The 24,228-nt window shown below is 46.9% G+C and overlaps 1 protein-coding gene across 1 annotated transcript in view; it reads left to right on the top strand.

Annotated features, from left to right (window-relative positions):
• GRIK4 (glutamate ionotropic receptor kainate type subunit 4) overlaps positions 1-24,228 on the top strand; it is a 498,388-nt gene that overhangs the window by 137,035 nt on the left and 337,125 nt on the right. Inside the window, exon 2 of the mRNA XM_025266749.3 lies at positions 20,113-20,244. Within this exon, the coding sequence (XP_025122534.3) occupies positions 20,163-20,244 (82 nt within the window). The 5' untranslated portion in view covers positions 20,113-20,162. The remainder of the gene's footprint in view (positions 1-20,112; positions 20,245-24,228) is intronic.

The raw sequence follows: 24,228 nt of genomic DNA, 5'->3' as shown, positions 1-24,228 counted from the left end.
TACTCCCTGTCCCCGGGGCAGCTCCTCTTGCCTTCTGCAGTGAGTGCCTGGAAGGCTTCCCTTCCTGCACAGCGCATACCTCAGGGCTCAGCACACATCCTGCATCTTCCAAGAATCTGGTTCCAACTCTCCAGGCCCCGGGAGGCCTTCCTGCCTCTGTCTTCCTAGCACTTCCTCCCGTTTGCTGACGAAGGCTGCCCTGTCTTGTGACAGGGGCTGCATTGCTGTCTTGCACCGTGAGTTTACGAGGGGTGCTGCTTAATTTACTTTTCCCACAAGGACATCCGACTTTTCCAGTTAGTTCCTTGAGGGCAGTCAGCCCACCTGAGGGTTCTGAGAGCCTGTTGGTGGTGCTCAGCACAGCACTGAGTCGGCCCCAAGTGCCCAGGGACACTGATGCAACATAGCAGGGTTGTCAGGATCTGGGAGGTTCCTCCCCCCACCCCACCCCCACACCGGGTGGTACTTACAGCCTTTCTCTCTCCTTCTGGCAGCTGGAGCTGGACTTTCATGGTTATGTGCCCGCTTCATCTGGGCCCTTGTGGTGGGGGAAGTGTTAAGTCCAGAGACAGCCCCCTTGCTTAACTAAGGAAGTCAAGGATTTCCCCAGGGGAACGTCAAAAGCCTTCAGCCTCTGGACTTCAACCCCTAGCCTCTCTTGGCTCTGCCTGAGTTTCTGAGACATCCCAGGCCATGGCGAGGAGAAGCGACGAGGCTTTGACAGGCTGGGTGAGAATTACTATGTGTGCGTGCTCAATCTCCTCAGTCATTTCCAACTCTTTGTGACCCAATGGACTGGGTAGCCTGCCAGGCTCCTCTGTCCATGGGAGTCTCCAGGCAAGAATAATGCAGCAGGTTGCCCTTTCCTTCTCCAGGGGATCTTCCCAATCCAGGGATAGAGCACGTGTCTCTTATGTCTCCTGCATTGGCAGGTGAATTATTTACCATTAGCACCACCTGGGAAGCCCAAGAGCTACTGTTGCCTGTGACTAATGCGGAATCTCGAGACAGCTCCTGGAGAGAGTGTTCTCTGCATCCCTGACCCCTTCAGAGATCAGGTCAAGGTAGTGGGGCCCCCATTCCCCTCCCCATCTCTCCTTCCAAGGGAGGACCCTCCTCTAACCTAGGGCCTGGGATCCTACTAAGAACCAGAGCTGTGAATGCATTGGTGTGTCTTGGAGGTGCTGGATGTGGGCTGGGTAAGCATGGAAACTGCAGGTAGGCTTGGGAGCTGTGGAAGCAGCAGGAGAGGAAGTGCTGGGGTTAGCCTGTGTGTCTGAGAACACACTCTGGGGTCACCTCTGAACGCGGCTCTACTCCTGCTCTCCTGGTAGCCAGAGCACCTGGGCCAGTGGCAGTTGGTGCAGCGAGACTGTGAGAGCACTGAACGGGCCCGGCAGTCACTGAGCGCTTGACCTCGAGGTGTTGCATGCGAGCATTCTCAGTTGCTCAGTCATGTCCGACTCTTTGCGATCCCATGGACCATAGCTTGCCAGGCTCCTCTGTCCTTGGGATTCTCCAGGCAGGAATACTGGAGTGGGTTGCCATGCCCTCCTTCAGGGGATCTTCCTGACCCAAGCTGTTAGCCTTACTCTACAGAGGAGGGGGCGCAGGCTCAGGGGTGAAGTAAGCCTAGGTCTTAGAGCCAGTCATTGAGAAAGCTGGAATTCTTTATTGTTTTTTTAAATTATTAACTAGATTTCTTAATTGAAAAAGTCATCCAATCTTTAGCTTAAAATGCAAACAGTAGAGAACACTTCAGAATGACAAGCGAGTCTGCCACCTGCCCTGCCTGCAGTTCTAGGACCTTCTTTGCAGGGGGCAGTTGTCCAGCGGCAGTTTCTGTCCTCTGCCCCACACAGAGCCTGGTGCCAGGCCTTCCCCAGGTGGATGGCCATCAGTGCTGGTGGCACTGGGTGGGGGAAGGAGTTGGAGGGGACTTCCAGGCCGTTTCCAGAGCTTGCAGTGAACTTGGGTGATGCCAGCAGAATAAGTCAATCACTTTGCAATTTGAAGGGGACACCCACCCTCACTGTGGAGAAACTTTTCATCTTTAACCTAGATGTTTTATCAACCATGCTGTATAGATGGAGAAGTCTTAAGGCTACTGTAAAAATAAGACTAAAAACCAGAAGCAGGAGGCTTAAGTCCAAATCCTGAGAACACCAGAGAACTCCTGACTCCAGGGAACATTAATCGACAGCAGCTTATCAAACGCCTCCATACCTACACTGAGACCAAGCACCACCCAAAGGCCAACAAGTTCCAGAGCAAGACATACCATGCAAATTCTCCAGCAACACAGGAACACAGCCCTGAGCTTCAATATACAGGCTACCCAAAGTCATTCCAAACCCACTGACATCTCGTAACTCATTACTGGACATTTCATTGCACACCAGAGAGAAGAAATCCAGCTCCATCCACCAGAACACCGACACAAGCTTCCCTAACCAGGAAACCTTGACAAGCCACCTGTACAACCCCACCCACAGTGAGGAAACTCCGCAATAAAAAGAACTCCACAAACTGCCAGAATACAGAAAGGCCACCCCAAACACAGCAATATAAACAGGATGAAGAGACAGAGGAATACCCAGCAGGTAAAGGAACAGGATAAATGCCCACTAAACCAAACAAAAGAGGGAATCTACCTGATAAAGAATTCCAAATAATGATAGTGAAAACGATCTAAAATCTTGAAATCAAAATGGAATCACAGATAAATAGCCTGGAGACAAGGATTGAGAACATGCAAGAAAGGTTTAACAAGGACCTAGAAGAAATAAAAAAGAGTCAGTATATAATGAATAATGCAATAAATGAGATAAAAAAACACTCTGGAGGGAACAAATAGTAGAATAAGAAGAGTAGTAGAGGCAGAATAATAATAATAATATAAATAAGTAGAATAGTAGAGGCAGAAGATAGGATTAGTGAAGTAGAAGATAGAATGGTAGAAATAAACGAATCAGAGAGGAAAAAAGAAAAACGAATTAAAAGAAATGAGGACAATCTCAGAGACCTCCAGGATAATGTTAAACATCCCAACATTCGAATCATAGGAATCCCAGAAGAAGAAGACAAAAAGAAAGACCATGGGAAAATACTTGAGATAATAGTTGAAAACTTCCCTAAGATGGGGAAGAAAATTATCACCCAAGTCCAAGAAACCCAGAGAGTCCAAAACAGGATAAACCCAAAGTGAAATACCCCAAGACACATATTAATCAAATTAACAAAGATCAAATACAAAGAACAAATATTAAAAGCAGCAAGGGAAAAACAACAAATAACACACAAGGGGATTCCCATAAGGGTAACAGCTGATCTTTCAATAGAAACTCTTCAGGCCAGGAGGGAATGGCAGGACATACTCAAAGTGATGAAAGAAAATAACCTACAGCCCAGATTATTGTACCCAGCAAGGATCTCATTCAAATATTATGAAGGAGAAATCAAAAGCTTTACAGACAAGCAAAAGCTGAGAGAACTCAGCACCACCAAACCAGCTGTCCAACAAATGCTAAAGGAGCTTCTCTAGACAGGAAACACAGAAAGGGTATATAAACTCAAACCCCAAACAATAAAGTAAATGGCAACGGGATCATACTTATCAATAATTACCTTAAGCGTAAATGGGTTGAATGCCCCAACCAAAAGACCAAGACTGGCTGAATGGATACAAAAACAAGACCCCTATATATGTTGTCTACAAGAGTCCCACCTCAAAACAGGGGACACATACAGACTGAAAGTGCAGGGCTGGAAAAAGATATTCCATGCAAATAGAGACCAAAAGAAAGCAGGAGTAGCAATACTCATATCAGATAAAATAGACTTTAAAACAAAGGCTGTGAAAAGAGACAAAGAAGGACACTACATAATGATCAAAGGATCAATCCAAGAAGAAGATATAACAATTATAAATATATATGCACCCAACATAGGAGCACCGCAATATGTAAGACAAATGCTAACAAGTATGAAAGGGGAAATTAACAATAACACAATAATAGTGGGAGACTTTAATACCCCACTCACACCTATGGATAGATCAACTAAACAGAAAATTAACAAGGAAACACAAACTTTAAATGATACAATAGACCAGTTAGACCTAATTGATATCTATAGGACATTTCACCCCAAACAATGAATTTTACCTTTTTCTCAAGCGCACACGGAACCTTCTCCAGGATAGATCACATCCTGGGCCATAAATCTAGCTTTGGTAAACTCAAAAAAATTGAAATCATTCCAAGTATCTTTTCTGACCACAAAGCAGTAAGATTAGATCTCAATTACAGGAGAAAAACTATTAAAAATTCCAACATATGGAGGCTGAACAACACCCTGCTAAATAACCAACAAATCAGAGAAGAAATCAAAAAAGAAATCAAAATATGCATAGAAACGAATGAAAATGAGAACACAACAACCCAAAACCTGTGGGACATTGTAAAAGCAGTGCTAAGGGGAAGGTTCATAGCAATACAGGCATACCTCAAGAAACAAGAAAAAAGTCAAATAAATAACCTAACTCTACACCTAAAGCAACTAGAAAAGGAAGAAATGAAGAACCCCAGGGTTAGTAGAAGGAAAGAAATCTTAAAAATTAGAGCAGAAATAAATGCAAAAGAAACAAAAGAGACCATAGCAAAAATCAACAAAGCCAAAAGCTGGTTCTTTGAAAGGATAAATAAAGTTGACAAACCATTAGCCAGACTCATCAAGAAACAAAGGGAGAAAAATCAAATCAATAAAATTAGAAATGAAAATGGAGAGATCACAACAGACAACACAGAAATACAAAGGATCATAAGAGACTACTATCAGCAATTATATGCCAATAAAATGAACAATGTGGAAGAAATGGACAAATTGTTAGAAAAGCACAACTTTCCAAAACTGAACCAGAAAGAAATAGAAAATCTTAACAGACCCATCATAAGCACAGAAATTGAAACTGTAATCAGAAATCTTTCAGCAAACAAAAGCCCAGGTCCAGACGGCTTCACAGCTGAATTCTACCAAAAATTTAGAGAAGAGCTAACACCTATCCTACTCAAACTCTTCCAGAAAATTCCAGAGGAAGGTAAACTTCCAAACTCATTCTATGAGGCCACCATCACCCTAATACCAAAACCTGACAGAGATGCCACAAAAAAAGAAAACTACAGGCCAATATCACTGATGAACATAGATGCAAAAATCCTTAACCAATTCTAGCCATCAGAATCCAACAACATATTAAAAAGATCATACACCATGACCAAGTGGGCTTTATCCCAGGGATGCAAGGATTCTTCAATATCTGCAAATCAATCAATGTAATACACCACATTAACAAATTGAAAAATACAAGTCATATGATTATCTCAATAGATGCAGAGAAAGCCTTTGACAAAATTCAACATCCATTTATGATAAAAATTCTCCAGAAAGCAGGAATAGAAGGAACATACCTCAACATAATAAAAGCTATATATGACAAACCCACAGCAAACGTTATCCTCAATGGTGAAAACTTGAAAGGATTTCCCGTAAAGTCAGGAACAAGACAAGGGTGCCCACTTTCACCACTACTATTCAACATGGTTTTGGAAGTTTTGGCCACAGCAATCAGAGCAGAAAAAGAAATAAAAGGAATCCGAATTGGAAAAGAAGAAGTAAAACTCTCCCTGTTTGCAGATGACATGATCCTCTACCCTAAAACCCTAAAGACTCCACCAGAAAATTACTAGAGCTAATCAATGAATATAGTAAAGTTGCAGGATATAAAATCAACACACAGAAATCCCTTGCATTCCTATACACTAATAATGAGAAAATAAAGAAATTAAGGAAACAATTCCATTCACCATTGCAACAAAAAGAATAAAATACTTAGGAATATATCTACCTAAAGAAACTAAAGACCTATATAGAAAACTATAAAACACTGGTGAAAGAAATCAAAGAGGACACTAATAGATGGAGAAATATACCATGTTCATGGATCGGAAGAATCGATATAGTGAAAATGAGTATACTACCCAAAGCAATCTGTAGATTCAATGCAATCCCTATCAAGCTACCAATGGTATTTTTCACAGAGCTAGAACAAATAATTTCACAATTTTTATGGAAATACAAAAAAACTCGAATAGCCAAAGCAATCTTGATAAAGAAGAATGGAACTAGAAGAATCAACCTGCCTGACTTCAGGCTCTACTACAAAGCCACAGTCATCAAGACAGTATGTTACTGGCACAAAGACAGAAATATAGATCAGTGGAACAAAATAGAAAGCCCAGAGATAAATCCACACACCTATGGACACCTTATCTTTGACAAAGGAGGCAAGAATATACAATGGAGAAAAGACCATCTTTTTAACAAGTGGTGCTGGGAAAACTGGTCAATCACTTGTAAAAGAATGAAACTAGAACACTTTCTAACACCATACACAAAAATAAACTCAAAATGGATTAAAGATCTAAACGTAAGACCAGAAACTATAAAACTCCTAGAGGAGAACATAGGCAAAACACTCTCCGACATAAATCACAGCAGGATCTTCTATGACCTACCTCCCAGAATATTGGAAATAAAAGCAAAAATAAACAAATGGGACCTAATTAAAATTAAAAGTTTCTACACAACAAAGAAAACTATAAGCAAGGTGAAAAGACAGCCTTCAGAATGTGAGAAAATAATAGCAAATGAAGCAACTGACAAACAACTAATCTCAAAAATATACAAGCAACTCCTGCAGCTCAATTCCAGAAAAATAAAAGACCCAATCAAAAAATGGGCCAAAGAACTAAACAGACATTTCTCCAAAGAAGACATACAGATGGCTAACAAACACATGAAAAGATGCTCAACATCACTCATTATCAGAGAAATGCAAATCAAAACCACCATGAGGTACCATTTCACGCCAGTCAGAATGGCTGTGATCCAAAAGTCTACAAGCAATAAATGCTGGAGAGGGTGTGGAGAAAAGGGAACCCTCTTACACTGTTGGTGGGAATGCAAACTAGTACAGCCACTATGGAGAACAGTGTGGAGATTCTTTAAAAAACTGGAAATAGAACTGCCTTATGACCCAGCAATCCCACTGCTGGGCATACACACTGAGGAAACCAGAATGGAAAGAGTCACATGTACCCCAAAGTTCATCGCAGCACTGTTTATAATAGCCAGGACATGGAAGCAACCTAAATGTCCATCAGCAGATGAATGCATAAGAAAACTGTGGTACATATACACAATGGAGTATTACTCAGCCATTGAAAAGAATACATTTGAATCAGTTCTAATGAGGTGGATGAAACTGGAGCCTATCATACAGAGTGAAGTAAGCCAGAAAGAAAAACACCAATGCAGTATACGAACGCATATATATGGAATTTAGAAAGATGGTAACGATAACCCTGTATGCGAGACAGCAAAAGAGACACAGATGTATAGAACAGTCTTTTGGACTCTGTGGGAGAGGGAGAGGGTGGGATGATTTGGGAGAATGGTGTTGAAACATGTAAAATATCATTTAAGAAACGAATCACCAGTCCAGATTTGATGCAGGATACAGGATGCTTGGGGCTGGTGCACTGGAATGACCCAGAGGGATGGTACGGGGAGGGAGGTGGGAGGGGGGTACAGGATGGGGAGCGCGTGTACACCCATGGCGGATTCATGTTGATGCATGACAAAACCAATACAATATTGTAAAGTAATTAGCCTCCAATTAAAATAAATAAATTTATACTAAAAAAATAAATCAATCAATCTTCCTATTAAAAAAAAATATGAAGGGGACACCCAGGTGGTGCAGTGGTAAAGAATCTGCCTGCCAATGCAAGAGGCACAAGAGATGTGTGTTTGATTCCTGGGGGCAGGAAGATCTTCTGGAGTAGGAAATGGCAACCCACTCCAGTATTCTTGCCTGGAAAATTCCATGGACAGGGGAGCTGGGTGGGCTGCAGTCCATGGGCTGCACTGAACTGTCAGAACTGAACACACAGGCATGGCACTTATCTTGCTGTGGACCTTTACTGTGCAATATCTAGCTTTCCTATCTTCTTTACTTCTGCCTACTGCACCCCCCCCACCTGCCAGCCTTAGGGGTGCTGGGAGCGAGGGGCCAGTCCTGGGCCTCCTGGAGGAATGCATGCACCTTGGAATGGCTGCCTTCTCTCCTGCTCTGGCGGGGACTTTAAGAAGACAGGGCCTTACTTCCTGCCAACAGTGTCTGAGACGCTGAAAAGGCTGATGTGTACATGAGCTGACCTCGTGGGTGAGATGGAACCTGGCCAAGGGAAGGGAGCTTGTGTCTGTGGCCCAGCCACTCTCAGGTCAGGACATGCTTCCTTATCCATAACAGTTAGAGTGCTGTCCTCTGGCTTTGACCTCAGCGGAGCTGGAGATTGTCTTCCATCATATGTGAGTCTATAATAACCCATCTCTGGCTGCAGATGGTTAAACTCAGATGCATCTCCCACCCCCATCCTTGTCTTCTCCAGGCTACAGAGCCCAACTCTTCCCACATCTCTTTATGGAAGTTTGCAGTGCACACAGCCTTGCTCCTAGGCTTCTACAGGGCAGCCCCCTCCTCCCAAACACCCAGACAGAACCTGAGCAAGGGAGGGAGGGCTGTGTTTATGTGGAGGTAATTAGGATATTGTCCTTTACAGCAGTTTCTCTCCCCATTTTTCTCCCCGCTTACTCTGTTCCTCTGTGGAGGCTCCTGCAAGGTCTCTGCTTTAAATGTGTTCCAGATGGCTCCACCACTGGGCTATTTTCTTTCAAAGCCTCAACTCACATGGTCTCTGCTAGGAGCTTGGCCCCCCAGGGCCCATCCTGGTGGCTTCAGATAAATGCCAGGGACATTTTTCACCATCCAGAGCCAGTCTTGACCTCCACATCCGACCCAGGGATCGATCCTCTTCCCATCTCTTACGGCTCACCTCGACTGGTGGGTCCATCTTCTCACTTCTAACCACCTCCTTTGCCATAGAGAGGAGATTCGGATGCTGTGGCCTCCTCCCTTTTCTGTGAAGGATGCTCGGTCCAGTATGAGTTTCAGGAGGGCAGTTGGCTGTGGATGTAGAGCCTTATCCTGGACTTTGGAGCAAAGAGAGACTGGGGATGCCTAATGAGAGGGACTCACAGAAACACAGCAGATTCAAAAAGAAGGTGCTCCGGGCTTTCTAGCCTCGTGGGCTCCCTGCCATCTCCGGCACTCATGGCGAGCGCTCCACCAGCGCCTCTGGGTCTCCTTTGCTGTGTTGTTCCCTCTGTCTGGCTCCTTTCCTCCCTACTCACCTCTGTCCCCTTCAAAGAACCTGGCCAACTCGTCAGATATTTTATCCTTAGCAAGGCCTTCCCCTCTGGCTACGTGAGGACCCCACCAACCACTCTGTAGTAGCCTCTACTTTCCCCCACCATCTGTCATTATGGCATCTAGTTACCTAGATATGGATTAATATCTCCTCCCTAGACTGTAAGCTCCATCAGGGCAGGGATTGGACACTGCCTGCCACCCAGTAGGCACTCAATAGAAATATTTGCTGAATGAATGAAGTATAAATCATGTAGTGGTATTAAGTCTAGACTTAGCAGCAGCAGCATGCTTGGGCTTCCTAGGTGGCGCTAGTGGTAAAGAACCTGCCTGCCAATGCAGGAGACGCAGGAGACCTTGGTTCAATCCCTGGATCAGGAAGATCCCCTGGAGGAGGGCACAGTAACCCACTCCAGTATTTTTGCCTGAGAAATCCCATGGTCAGAGGAGCCAGATACAGTCCACAGGGTTGCAAAGAGTCAGACACAACTGAAATGACTCAGCACGCATGCTTTGGCCAGTCTAGTGTAAAGGAAAAACAAACACCAAGTCTTTTTAGAAAGCACTTCACTCACCTACAACGTAATTCTCCAGCTATTATCTCCTTTGAGTCTCTTAGCAACCCCAAAGGGCAGATGGTGGGAGTGTAGTTTCCCCATTTCACCGAAGAAGAAATGGAGCTCTGAGAGGTTAAGAGATGGGCCTGAGGTCACACAGCTCTCCACCTCCAGCGTCTGCTTTTTCTCCTGTGCCAGGCTGAGTCTGAGTGAGGAAGGGGGGCTGACTCTTCAGGGAAAGGTTCTAGGCGGGGCTGACTTGGAGCAGCATTTTGGAGGTGAGAGGGCTGTGGATTAATCTTAGCACGAGGCGTGGGAGGTCGTCTCACTGGGAGAAGATGTGGCTGTGGTCCAGGGTGCCTTGGATGGGATGAGGGAGGGACCGGAAATTCACATTCACCGATCGCATTACTCCTAAGATCTCTCCCAACAGCTTTTCAAGGGAGGCCTTGCGTCACCCATGGTTTATAATTGTGGAAATGAAGCTCTTAGAGGTTAAGTAACCAGCTTAAGGAAGCAAAGTGACAGCTGAGACTGGAAACCAGGGTTGTCATCTCTTTGTTTAGAGGTGGATTGAGTGCTTTGGTCTGAAATAGACATGGGAAGTGGTTTGGAGGGGAAGGCAAACTGGGGTCCCCCCGGCTCACTCATTAGTGCCCAGGAATTGGGAACCGCTTCTGCAGTTGTGTGTCCTGAGTGCTGGCAGACACCTCCAGGGGCCCTGCTCCCTGGATGCCTCCCCTAAAGTCAGGCTCAGGCAGGACAGTCCTTCCACTTTAGTTTATCCTGATGCGTCAGACCTGGTCCAGCCGATGCCAAGCCTCCCTGGCTGGTGTGCCATATTGTAACTCATCACAAACTCCTGAGAGCATCTCCTGATAGTAAATCCTAAAGGCTGAGGACATTGGGGCTGATCGTTTTGCCAAAGGACACTCCTAGACTCATTCCTGTGTTGCTGGCTCCCCCTGCCCCTGATTTGGCAAAGTGTGCAACTGGGCCCAGGTCTATTTGCATTTCTCATCTTCTTCAACATCGTGATAATCACTATCATCACATTTTAACACTTCCTCAGGTACCACTGTGTGCCAAATTCTGGGGTGCCTAGAGGAGGCAGGTGTAGAGAGCAGTGGATGAGAATGGGGTGCTGGAGCCATGGCCTGGTTCTTCCACCGTTGAGCTGAGTGACCTTGGCAAGTCCCATTTGACCCCTCCACCTTTGGGTTCCTTGTCTGCTGGGGATTGGAAGCGGGGTGAGTGTCTGCCTCACAGAACTCTGAGGAGCATTAAATCTTAAATAGTACTTTGCACATAGAAAGCAAATGTACTTACATATACATATTTATTTATTTTTGGCTACCCTGGGTCTTCGATGTTGTGCGTGGGCTTCTCATTGTGGTGGCTTCTCTTGTTGTGGAACATGGGTTCTAGGCGCACAAGTTTAGTTGCCCCACAGCTTGTGGGATCTTCCTGGACTAAGGCTCAAACCTGTGTCTCGTGCATTGGCAGGTGGATTCTTAACCACTGGACCACCAGGGAAGTCCAGAAAGCAAATATTTAGTAAATGTTACCTATTCTCATAAAGTACAGTTCCTAGAACTGAAGAATCTCAGAGTTTAAAAGAACCTTAGAGATCATTGGTCTGACTCTCTTATTTTATAAAATGGAAAACTGAGGCTCAGACAGGCTCAGAGCTAGTGAACACCCAGGCCCCTGACTCCCAGGACAGGATCTGCATCCAAGCATCACATACTTGTTGCCAGGGAGACGGGATGCTTAGCACATGCTGCCCATGGTATCAGGTCACAGAGGATGACTCCCCAAGGAGGCCACATGGCCTGGGGTGCCACCCCACTACCTGCACATCCCATCCAAGCTGCTAGCTGCTGTTGGGAGTTTCTCTCTGTTGGAGGAGTCAGAAGAGCAGAGAATCACACATCCATTTGTCTTGAGGAGGCTGGAGCATCGTGAGGAGTAATCAAGATCTTGTTGCCCAGAGTCGAGAGCAAACCTGTAATTAATCTGGCTGCCCCTCTGATTTCCTTTGTCCTCCCACCACCAAACATTCTCTAGTGGCTGTCAGCCTCCTCTTGGACCCACCCCAGAAAATCAGAATTGATGGTGTAATAGCCTTATGGGGATGAGAGAGACCAGCAGAGGGACCTCTGACAAGTCAGGAGAGGAGAGGTCATTTAGCAGAACTGGGTCAGGGAGTCTAGACACCGTTTACCGTGGAACATGAGGAGCTGTGGTTGGGCAGTGTCTGTCTGTGCCTGTTAACCAGTGTGGGTTGAGAGTCAGCACACATTCGTGGAGCTTCTATTCAGGATGAGCATCATAACAAGCGTGTCAGGAAGATACATGCCAGAGAGATGATGCTCCCCTGCCTTCCAGGAACGCACAGTCTGGAACAGAGAGAGAGAATCAATACATGCAAGTTAAATAACCATTCATTTATTCACTCATTTCTTAATGTTTATTTATAACGGCATTGCACTGGGTGCTGTTCTAGGTGCTGAAGGTATAACAGTGAAGAAGAAGGCTCTGCTCTCACGAAGCTTCATTCAAAAATACAAGCACCAGGGCTTCCCAGTGGCCTAGTGGATAAGACTCTGGCTACCAGTGCAAGGGGCCTGGGTTCCGTCCCTGGTCAGAGAACTAGATCCCACATGCCACAACTAAGACCCAGCACAGCCAAAATAAATAAGTAAAAATAAATATTAAAAATCTTTAAAAAATAAAATACAAGCACCAGAGAGAGGATTAGAGACATTGAGGTCTGAAAGAGACAGAAGAGGATTTTCTACCTTGAGGAAGCAGAGCAGTCTTGAGATGCTGAAACAATGGAAATTAGGTGCCCCCTTTGAAAAAAAGTGGGGACCTCTGATCATTGTATTAAAAAGCAGAGACATCACTTTGCTGACAAAGCTCTGTAGAGTCAAAGCTATGGTTGTTTCAGTAGTCATTTATGGATGTGAGAGTTGGACCATAAAGAATTCTGAGTGCTGAAGAATTGATGCTTTTGAGTTGTGGTGCTGGAGAAGACTCTTGAGAGTCCCTTGGACAGCAAGGAGATCCAACCAGTCCATCCTAAAGGAAATCAGTCCTGAATATTCATTGGAAGGGCTGGTGCTGAAGCTGAAACTCTGTAGCTTGGCCACCTGATTCAAAGAGCCGACTCACTGGAAAAGACTGATGCTGGGAAGGACTGAGGGCAAGAGGAGAAAAGGGGGAGCATAAAATGAGATGGTTGAATGGCATCATCGACTCAATGGACATGAGTTTGAGCAAACTCTGGGAGATGGTGAAGGACAGGGAAGCCTGGTGTGCTGCAGTCCAGGGGGTCACAAAGAGTTGGACATGATTGAGTGACTGAACAGCAACTGATTTCTGGTGTTTGGGTCAGGAAACATCCTGGGCAGGTAAATGCTGAAGCAGAGATGAGACCGCAGAAGCCTCAGCTGCCAGTCTGATTCCACAGCACGTCTCTCAAGTGCTCACGGGGCAGGATGCAATCAGTGTGTGGGGTGATACTTCCTGTGCTGTGCAGGTGGGGGCTGAAGGGCTGGAGCAGGAGAGCTGAGCGTGCTCGTGGAGGAGCTGCACCCGAACACTACGTTTTCTTTCTGGGCAAGGACTCTGAAAATAACTCACTAGGAAATAATTCACGCCCACAGAGCCTTTTCCATGTCTATAACCTGGCTGAATTATTTCATAATTTCAACAGATATTTTTGAGGCTTCCCTGGTGGCTCAGATGGTAAGAAATCAGCCTGTAATGCAGGAGACCTAGGTTCAATCCTTGGGCTGGGAAGATCCCCTGGAGGAGGAAATGGCAACTCACTCCAATATTCTTGCCTGGAGAATCCCATGGACAGAGGAGCCTGGCGGGACAGTCCATGGGGTCATAAAGAGTTGGAGACAGTCCATGGAGTCATAAAGAGTTGGAAACCAGTGAGCGTCTAACACTTTCACACTGTGGGGCAGCCTGTGCTAGACACTGGGGATGCAGGTGGAAAATTCTTACATGTTCCCTGCTCTCCTGGTGCCAGTCACCCCATGAGGTAGGCATTCATATCCCCATGTTACCAATGAGGAAACAGACTCCAAGGGGTGGAGCTGCTCAGGAGGTTCCCTCCTTAAGGACCACAGCAGATCCGACCTGGCCTCCTTCCATGCTGGGCCCTAACTGTGCACTTGTTAGGGTTGGCATGAGTGCTCTAGGGTGTCAAGAACAGCGTTCTCAAATTGCCTGGGAAAGATCTATCAGGGGCCTTCGGAAATTAGAAGCCATATTTGTATCAGCCTGCTTTGGACTTAAATTCTGCCAGTGCCTTTGTATTCAACTCTAGTTGAACGAGGAGCCTGGGATCTGTGATCACATAGGGTTAGATGGTCTTGAATTTGAACTTCAGTACAACTGCTTTAGTTGCATGACCTTGGGTTAGTGATTGATCCTCCTTGAGCCTCAGTTTCCACATCTGTGAAGTGGTATGCAATATCATCTTATAGAGGTAGTATAATAGCCATGAACAGTTAATTACTCTGAGAAGTACAGGATAAGCATCTTAGCATCACTCCTCCTAATGATTCTTTGAGGGTACTTTTATCATTGGGCTTCCCTAGTGGCTCAGTGGTAAATAATCCGCCTGCCAATGCAGGAGACTCAGGTTCCATCCCTGGGTTGGGAAGATCCCCTGGAGAAGGAAATGACAACCCACTCCAGTATTCTCACCTGGGAAATCCTATGAAGAGGGGAGCCTGGCAGGCTACAGTCCATGGGGTTGTAAAGAGTCGAACACGACTTAGTGACTGAACATGGACACATTTCTATCATCCCCATGTTATGAATGAACAGGTTGAGGTTTGGAGAATTTAACTCACTTGCTCATGGCGTATAGCCACTGCATGGCAGAGCAGGACTCAACTTGTGTAAGAACTGTGACTGTCAGTCCAAGCCCCAACCACGGAAGTAAAGGACAATAAATATTTCCCTCCCCTTTCCAGTCTTCTTGCCTGGGAAATCCCATGGAAAGAGGAGCCTGCAGGCTACAGTCCATGGGGTCACAAAGAGTCAGACACTGAGAGGCTAACTTTTCACTTTCACTTTCCTCCTTTCAACATATATCGATATGATGATCCTATGCCTAGATCTAGAGCATTCTGTCTGCTTAGATTGTTTGTATTAACTACAGTGAATGTACAAAACATAAAATGTACAAGTCAGACTGAGAATTTATTTCATCTTGGTATAAACTCAGAAAATGTCTTTTGACGCCATCTGTTCATTGATTTCATTCAGCCAGTACTAATAGAGCACCTACTGTGTGCCAGATAGTGTGCTGGTGCTGGCCACGGTCCCGGCGTCACAGCTGACAGTTCTGTGGGAGACAGGAGGCATCATCATGAGCAGAGTACGTGTCCTAACGAGGAATGTTCCAGATGTGGTAGCCGCAGATGGGAAAGGGATCACAGAAAGCCTCAGAGGGGAAGTAATGCAGTGAGCCTGGAAGACACAGTTTGCAGGCCATCACGGGGTGAGACTGGAGCCTGTGTACAGGCAGAGGGGGGGTGCGGAGGCAAGTTGGAGATTGAGCTCTGCTGAGGATCGGCTGCAGTGGAGTTGGGGGTAGAGACAAGAAGACAGGAACCAGGGCTCCCCTGGTGGATCAGTGGTAAAGAATCCTTCAGCCAATCAGGAGACTCTGGTTTGATCTCTGGTCTGGGAAGATCCCACATTCCACGGAGCAACTAAGCCCAAGTGCCACAACTATTGAGCTTGTGCTCTAGAGCCTGGGAGCCCCAGCTACTGAAGCCCACATGCCCTAGAATCTGTAGCTCTGCAACAAGAGAAGCCACTGCAATGAGAAACTCTCATACCGCAACTAGAGAGTAGGGTCCGCTCACCACAGCTAGAGAAAGCCAGCAAAGCAATGAAGACCCAGCACAGTCAAAAATACAAAACAAACAAACAAAAAAAAAAACAAGAAAGAAAGAGGAACCAGATCTTGAAGGGTTTATCTGTTGGAGTTAAGTTTGCCTTTGATTCTGGATGCAGTGGAGAGCTGTGGTAGACTTTGGGGCTGGGGTGTGTCATTATCAAGTTCGCAGTTTGGTAAGAACTCTCGGCTGCTCATTCAGGTGGCTCAGATGGTAAAGATCAGGTGGCTTAGATGGTAAAGAATCTATTTGCAATGCAGGAGACCCGAGTTTGATCCCTGGGTCAGGAAGATCCCCTGGAGAAGGGAATGGCAACCCACTCCAGTATTCTTGCCTGGAAAATTCCATGGACTGAGGAGCTTGGCGGGCTGTAGTTTATGGGGTCACAAAGAGTTGGACACGACTGAGTGAATAACACTTTTATTTCACTTTTCTGGCCACTCACTGGAGATCCAATGGAGAGGGAAAGACCAGAGGGAGAGAGACCGAGATGGCTGCTATCACAGAGTCCTGGTTGTTGCTGGTGGATGTCTGGACTGGAGCAGGTTGATGGTAATGGAGAGAAAGTGATGGAGCTATTGGGACTTGGTGACTGAGTCCATGTGGAGTGTGGGGAAGTAGAACTCTACAGTGACCCTCTGCTTTCTAACTTGGGTGACTAATGGATCGTGGTGCCATCCACTGGGAAGGAGAATGTAGGAGGAGAAACAGATGGTGGGGTCGGTGGAGAGGAGTCTTCCTTTTTAGGACGAGGTGTGTCTGGAGGGCTGTGGGACGCCCAGGTGGAGATTTCAGGAGGCGGCCATCTCAGTATAGGTGTTCTGGGCTTGAGATTCTAATTTAGAAGCCACACCATGCCAGTGGTAATAACTCATGGGTGGAGGTGGAACTCCCTAGGGATGATGTTAGTGGGAAGAGGGGCTGGATGCTCTATTGCTAGAAAAAAAATTTATCCTTAAATTATGAAAATATTTTCAGTTGATAAAGGCTATGCCATTAAGTTCTAAGACCAGATTCATATAAATTGAAAATAAGACCTCAACTTTCCTTGTGTTTTTGGATAAAGAATCCAGAATCTTCACTATCTGCTCTCATATGCAGACAGGTACATGATAGACAACTACCCAGCGGAGTCTGAATCCTGGCTTAGCCCTGGCTTTCCCTAGTAACAGCTGTGTTACCTTGAACTAGGCACCTTTCTTGAGCTCAGCTTCCTTGTCAGTAACAGAGCTTGTTTTGTGATTAAATAAGATAAAGATTATGGAAAAAATTTTGCAAACCCTTGTGCTTTACCAACTTGTGTCATGTTGGTGCTTTTTATTCCTGTAAGGTTTTGGGGAAATTATTTCTCATCACTTTGCCCAAGAGCAGCTGAGGACCTGAGCCATTGTCCTTACATGTGGTCTCCAGGATCAGCCAGCCTTTGGGGTCATGAATAATGGCCGTCAGGCCTTCATGGATTGAGTGTAGTTCTGTCATCAAATAAAATTTACACAGGCTAATCTGACACCTATTTAGCGGTCTGCATAATAATTATTGTGCAGTGGGCTGACCAGGCATAAATGGAAGGCATTTGACAGAAACGATTATATTTAGTATTACTTTTATATAGCCTAGCAAGATTTTTACGGTTCTTCCATCTTTGACAGCCTATTCATTTTCCACTCGATGCGAATTTATTGAGGCTGTTATATATGCCAGGCACAGTTCTGGGCCCTGAGATGACAGAGAAACAGGATTTCTGTTCCAGCCCCACCTCCACTGAGCTTGAATTCTAGTGGGGAGACAGGCACTCCATAGTCAGCCTTACCCACAATGAGTAAGAATGCCAAGCTTCCCTTGAGATCATGGTTGCTTTCATCTCTTCCTGCACTAACACCCATGAGTTAATATTTAGTTAAATTTATTTATTTGGCTGCATCATTATTTGGTCTTAGCTGTGTCATGTGGAATCTAGTTCCCCGACCAGGAATTGAACCCGAGCCCCCTGCCTTTGTTGTTCAGTCACTCAGTTGTGTCCAACTCTTTGTGACCCCATGGACTGCAGCACTTCCTTGTCCTTCACATCTCCCGGAGCTTGCTCAAACTCATGTCCATTAGTCGTTGATTCCATCCAAACATCTCGTCTTCTGTCATCCCCTTCTCCTCCTGCCTTCAGTCTTTCCCAGCATCAGGGTCTTTACTAATAAGTCAGCTCTTCACATCAGGTGGCCAAAGTATTAGAACTTCAGCTTCAGCATCAGTCCTTCCAATGAATATTCAGGATTGATTTCCTTTAGGATGGACTGGTTTGATCTCCATGCAGTCCAAGGGACTCTCAAGAGTCTTCTCCAGCACCACAGTTCTTCAGCACTCAGTCTTCTTTATGATCCAGCTTGGGAGCCTGCATTATGAGTGCAGAACCTTAGCCAATAGAGCACTAGGGAAGTCCCAGCACCAGTGAACTAAAAGACAAAGATTCTGAGCCTGATTTGCCAACAGCAAAGTTGTCTTTGCTCCAATCTTTATCCTTTATTTCCCTCTGTCTCCTTATATCAGTCAGTGGCTTGAGACCTTCCATCCATTGAACAAATATGTCTTGCGTACCTATTGGTATAAGTAGCCTCAAGGGATACAGCAGTAAAACTGGGAGTGGTCTGGCCCTGGAGAAACCCACACTAAGCCCAGAGAGACAAGGGCAATAGAGGAAAACATGTTGCCATCAGAGCCACTAGAGGCTGCTAGGAGGGGGTAGAGAGGCACCCGATTCTGGCACCTGGCAAGGTGCGGGGAGAGGAGCACACTCCAGGCAGAGGGGTGGAGTTGTGTGCAGGAAGATGCAAGGTGCTGGGTTAGGCTGCAACATGAGCTGCCGTGGGAAGGGGGGATGTCATAAAACAAAAGCTTTACCAAGTGTAACACACATACACACATACAGAAAAGTGAACATTATCATCAGTATATATACAGCTCGACTGATTTCACAAACTAAGCACACTTTGCTTAGCATCTGGAATAAGACACAGGACATCACCAGCATCCTCAGAAGAACCCCCATGGCCCCTTTTGGTCACCACCCTCCTGCAGGGGTCATCACTAACTGGACTTCTTATAGCACACAGTGGTTTTGTCTGCTTTTAGATAGAATCATGTGGTAAATGCTCTTTTGTACCTGGTTTCTTCTACTCAACCTTATGTCTATGAGATTCATCACGTAGGTGCATGGAGTTGTTGACTGTTCGTCTTCATTTCCAAGTTGTATTCCCTTGTGTGATCGGACACTACATTCCTCCATCCTGCTGCTGGACATCTGGGTAGTTTCCAGTTTAGGGAAATCCAAAGAGTGCCGCTGTGAACATTCTAGTATGTCTCTGGTGAGTGTATCACACATTTCTATTAGAAATACCTATGGAGTTGCTGGATATTAGCATACATGTTAAGTTCTAATAGACCAGTTTTCCACAACAGTTACGTCAAGTTACGTTCCCAGTGACACTGTAGGAGGGTTCCAGTTGCTCCACATCTTTGCCAACACTTTGTAGTATCATTTTTCTAAGGCATTCTGGTGAGTGTATGTTGTTGTTGTTTAGTCACTAAATAGTGTCTGGCTTTTTTTGTGACCCCATGGACTAATCCTGCCAGGCTCCTCTGTCCATAGGATTTCCCAAATGAGAATATTGGAGTGGGTTGTCATTTCCTTCTCCAGGGGATCTTCTCAACTCAGGGATTGAACCTGCATCTCCTGCACTGCAGGCAGATTCTTTACCGCTGAGCCACCAGGGAAGTCCTGGTGAGTGTATAGTGATAACGTATTGAGATTTATAATTGCATTTTCCCTAGTACTTTTCCAAGTGTGCTCCAAAACTTTGGATATATTGTTAGTGAAATGTTTGTTCTAGTCTTTTGCCTATATTGGAGAAGGAAACGGCAACCTACTCCAGTATTCTTGCCTAGAGAATCCTGTGGACAGAGGAGCTTGGTGGGCAGCTGTCTATGGGGTCACACAGTGTCAGACATGACTGAGCGACCTCACTTTTCACTATGAATCATTTGGCCACAGTCACACTGCCTGCCCCTGATTTGATGGGGGTGAAGGTGGAGGATGGCTTTAGAACCTGAGGCTTCTGTGAGCCTGGGCAGAGTGGGGACGGCAAAGGCCTGGAGCCGGCCTGGCGCTCCCCCACAGGCACAGGGGTTCGGGGAGGGAGCGTCAGTCCTCCTCACTGAGGCTGTCCACTCGGGGAGGCTGCTGTGCTGGAGGGGTGGCTCCCAGCACGGGGACTCACGCACTTCTCCCCCTCCCCCACAGAGTTATGTCATGCCCAGACCAGCGGAGGGCTCCATGAGGATTTATAGAAGATGCCCCGCGTCTGGGCGCCTTTGGTGCTGCTTCCCACGTGGCTCGTGATGGTCGCCTGCAGTCCACACTCCCTGAGGATCGGTAAGCGCTGCCCCTGTGGCACCCTGGGGGCAGCCCAGCCCTGGGCGATGCCCCTCCTGCACCCAGGTGTCTGCCAGGCACATTTGACCCTGCACTGCCCTCCTGAGTTTGGCTGGGGCAGGGGTGGCAGTGGTGGGGCAGCCGACAGGCCCACAGCTGTGATCTGCTCAAGCTGCCTGGCTCCTCTTGTAATGAAACTAAAGATTTTGATAAGTGTCTCTTGCAGCCTGTGATGGACTCAGGATGGGAATGGCTGGGGGGCTTCCAAATCCAGGGCTAGAGATCAGAGCACAGCTCATCTCTTCTCTCCTCTGATCAATCCCAGAAGTCTTCCTGGAGGCTGTGTTCAGATGAAGTGTTCTTGGTGCCCCTGACCTGGCTGCTTGGCAAGGCCTTGGTGTCTCCTTGCCCTAGCCTGGTTGTGGGAAGGAAGAATGGGCCACTTCAGGGACATATGTCCACCTGCTCTGTCCCTCGTCCTTGCGGCCATGGGGGTGCTCCTTCTAGTTATAGGCAGGCACTGCTATTGATGGTCCATCAACACCCCTGTGCCTGGCAGAAGGCTTGGCTCTTTCCAGGGTTCAGAAATGTCTGAAAAATCAACTGCCTCCCTTACCCCTCAACACCTCCAAGACTGAGCAAAGCTGCTCAACTGCAGGCATTGCTGTTAAGCAGTGGAGCACTGGTGATCTGGGTATTGAGAACACGCTCCAGCTGCAGAGACAGATAGTCCGGTCCAGCAGACACTGTGTGGTCAGCTGATGGCCTGGGACAGATGTGGGATGTTGGGGACTGGGTTGTGTACTTGTATATGGGGAAGGGAGTCGGTGTGGACAGGTAGCTGGGGCACAGCAGTGAGGAATCCAGGCAAGTGTGTTGGTCACAAGAAGACCAGTCCAACAGCAGGACCCTTAGGCAAGGCCAGGCAACAGCCTTAGAAGCACCTAAACACCAGGTAGGTTATCTGGGCAGGTGCCCACCTGAGGCCTCTCTGTCTAGACTGGGGTGGGGATGGCGAAAGTGGATACTATGCACAAGGCGGGATCTGAGATCCTAAACTTGAACCTGAAAGGGTTAGAGGCTGTTTTAGAATGGAGACTATGATATAGAATCCCAGGGACTTGGCCTAAAGCTCCTGAACTCCTCTAGTGCAGTTAGGACTGGTTCTAAGGCCCCAGAGGTTGGCATGATGGTGGTGATGGGTGGTCAGGAGGCCCTGGCCAGGCCAGGCATCACAGGTCAGAGCCTAAGTTGGAGGCCCCCAAGTTGCTCCGTGCTGTGTCATGGGCGCACAGACATATTTCTCCGTGGATATGCCAGAGACAGCTAATTAGAATCAGAAGTGAGGACCAGTGACTCAGTCCTTCCCTCATCCTGCCCTTGGCTCACCACCCTGCACACTTGAAAAAAGGAATTAAAAACAAACCCTTTCCTTCCTCTTCCCCATTCACTTCTACTGAAACTTCAAAACCTAATTTAATTCTGCTTAGCAGCAATGCAAAACGGTTCATATCCTTAAGATGCTTAATTTATAAGATGCCTCCAGTTATTCAGCATTTGCTGTGAGGTTTCCTTCTCCTCTAAATGAGTGGATGAAGCGGTAACCCATCAATTTCCATTTGTCGCTAATGGGAAGCGGAAAGAGACTGAGCCGGAATCAGTAGCGCCTTGCGGCCTTGGCTCTCTTGACACTTGTTCCCTCGGAGGCAAAGCAGAAAGTGAAGCTGACAGATCCCTGTCTGGCTTGCTGTGCGACAGGGGAGGGCTTCCAAGGGACCCTTGTGCTCCCATCCCCACACTTGGAACGATGCTTGTCCAGTTCCGTCCGCTCTGCTGGTGCTGGTTGTGGTTCATGCCAGGCCACGTCCAGCTGATTTCCATCCAGGGGCCCTGCTGGTGGACAAGGTCAGACCGAGCCTGATCTCCTGCAGAGTCCAGGAAGCTGAGTAAAGTCAACAAAGAGAGAGAAAAGTAAAGAAAAACCAAAACAGCAATGCCCGGGCTTGTTTTGCTGTCTCCTTGGTTATCCTGGAAGCCAGGAGCTTTATGGATGAAAAGGTGCTAATTACTCGGACTCCGGAGGGGATCTGGAGTAGGCCAGGGATGAGGAGAGAAGTAGGTCAGGAAAACGCAAGTAGCTGAGCAGCAGGCAGCCTTCTGCACCGATGGGCTGGACCAGCGTTGATGGCACCAGGTCCCCCAAGGCCTCCAGAGCCTCTTGGAAAAGGGAGGGGCTGCTGCTCCTTCCCCTTTCCCAGGGGTCACTCTCCCCACATTTGATTCTTCTGGAGTTCCTCCCAAACCCCCAGCCTCAATGTAGATGGCTGTGAGAGTGAGACTGAATGAAGAGACCAGGCATCTCGGAGATAAATGGTCCCGCCTGCTCCATCTCCAGCCCTGCTTGACGGCTGGTGACAGTATGGATGCTTGTAAAGAGGCGCCGAGCCCATTACCCTGCCTTGGGACTGCTATTTTTCATTCAAGTGAGGCACGGGGCGGGAGATACAGCCAAATTGTCTATTACGGGGTCCAGTGTTTACCCCCCCGCCCCGACCCAATGAGGTTTTGGGTAAGAGAAAGGGATTTTATTTATGATGGTGAAGCTGCCCGCATAAATTCCCCAAACTCTCACACATCTGTCAGCCCGCTTCAGTCATCTATCTTCTGGAAATGTCTTTTGATTTTGCTTCTGTCCCTCTGGGTCCTCTGAGTGATGACTGTGGGAGCCACAAGTTAATAAATGCCTTGAGAAGACCTCCACTCCCTATCTCTAGAGCCCTCCATTACTTAAAGGGATCATCAAAGGATTCTGCAGATCCCATTTTCCAACCTGCTCATTTCGCAGATGGGGAGGGAGACCCACAGGGGTGGCGGTTTGGCCAAGGTCACAGGGCTCGTGGGGGCGGGGCTGGTGGCAGTCAGTCCTAGGGCCTGGTCTCCTGACTCCTCTTGCAGTGCCCCCTCCACTGCCCATCAGTGGGCTCCCTAAGCCACTGGGGAAGCAGAGTCACCTTCAACAGCAGGTGAAGGTCCTTGTCTCTTAGTTTCCTCCCATCCCACTTGTGATATTAGCAAATCTTGCCCCCAGACTCATTAGGAACTCAGTATTTGTCAGCTGAATGAATGTGAGGCTTTCCCGCTAGCCGTCTGTTACTCCTTCCCTGGTCACTTATGTTAGCCGCACGACTACTCACTGTTAAGTGAATATGCCATATACTAGGGAGGTTTACTCTGGGCTTTTCTCATTCCTCTTCTGGGCCTGAAGATCTCTTCCTTGCATTCCATTTTCTCTGCCTGGAAAAAAAAAGCGACTTCTCCAGCTCCTCCTCTTCCCTCCCCTCCTCCTTCTCCCCCTTTTGCACCACCAATATCACTGGTGCAAACAGCCCTTCCTCTCAGACTCCTTTCCCAATATTTTCCTGTCCTTCCTAGGGTCAGATCATCTTTGCCCAACCATTCTCCCATTCCCCTGTTCCATCATTCACTGGGTTATACTCTGATTATTATGGCATTTTCCCACCAGAGTTTGGCTTCCAAGGGAGATGGACCACATGACACAGGCCCTCACACTTGATGTATGCAAGTGTGTCACACAAGCTCAGTGAAGGGGTGGGCGGATGGGTTTGTGATCCTTGCAAGATGTGGTTCCTCATAACATGCTCCGTTCCTCAAAACACGTTCCTCAAAACATGCTCCATCATTGTTTTAAAATTTCTTCCAGCCTTTGTTGTTGTTGTTCAGTCACTAAGTCGTGTCCAGCTCTTCATGACCCCATGAACTGCAGCACGCCAGGCTTCCCTGTCTTTCATTATCTCCCTGAGCTTGCTCAAACTCATGTCCATTGAATCAGTGATGCCATCCAACCATCTCACCCTCTGTCGTCCCCTTCTCCTCTTGCCCTCAATCTTTCCCAGCATCACGGTCTTTTCTAATGAGTCAGCTTTTCCCTGTGCTTAAAGAGGTAGACTTATTGAAGGAAGTAGA

Source organism: Bubalus bubalis, chromosome 16, assembly GCF_019923935.1.
Source record: "Bubalus bubalis isolate 160015118507 breed Murrah chromosome 16, NDDB_SH_1, whole genome shotgun sequence".
NCBI classification, from domain to species: domain Eukaryota; kingdom Metazoa; phylum Chordata; class Mammalia; order Artiodactyla; family Bovidae; genus Bubalus; species Bubalus bubalis.
Note: the sequence above shows the minus strand (reverse complement) of the source record. Positions and strands in the feature narration are given on the sequence as shown.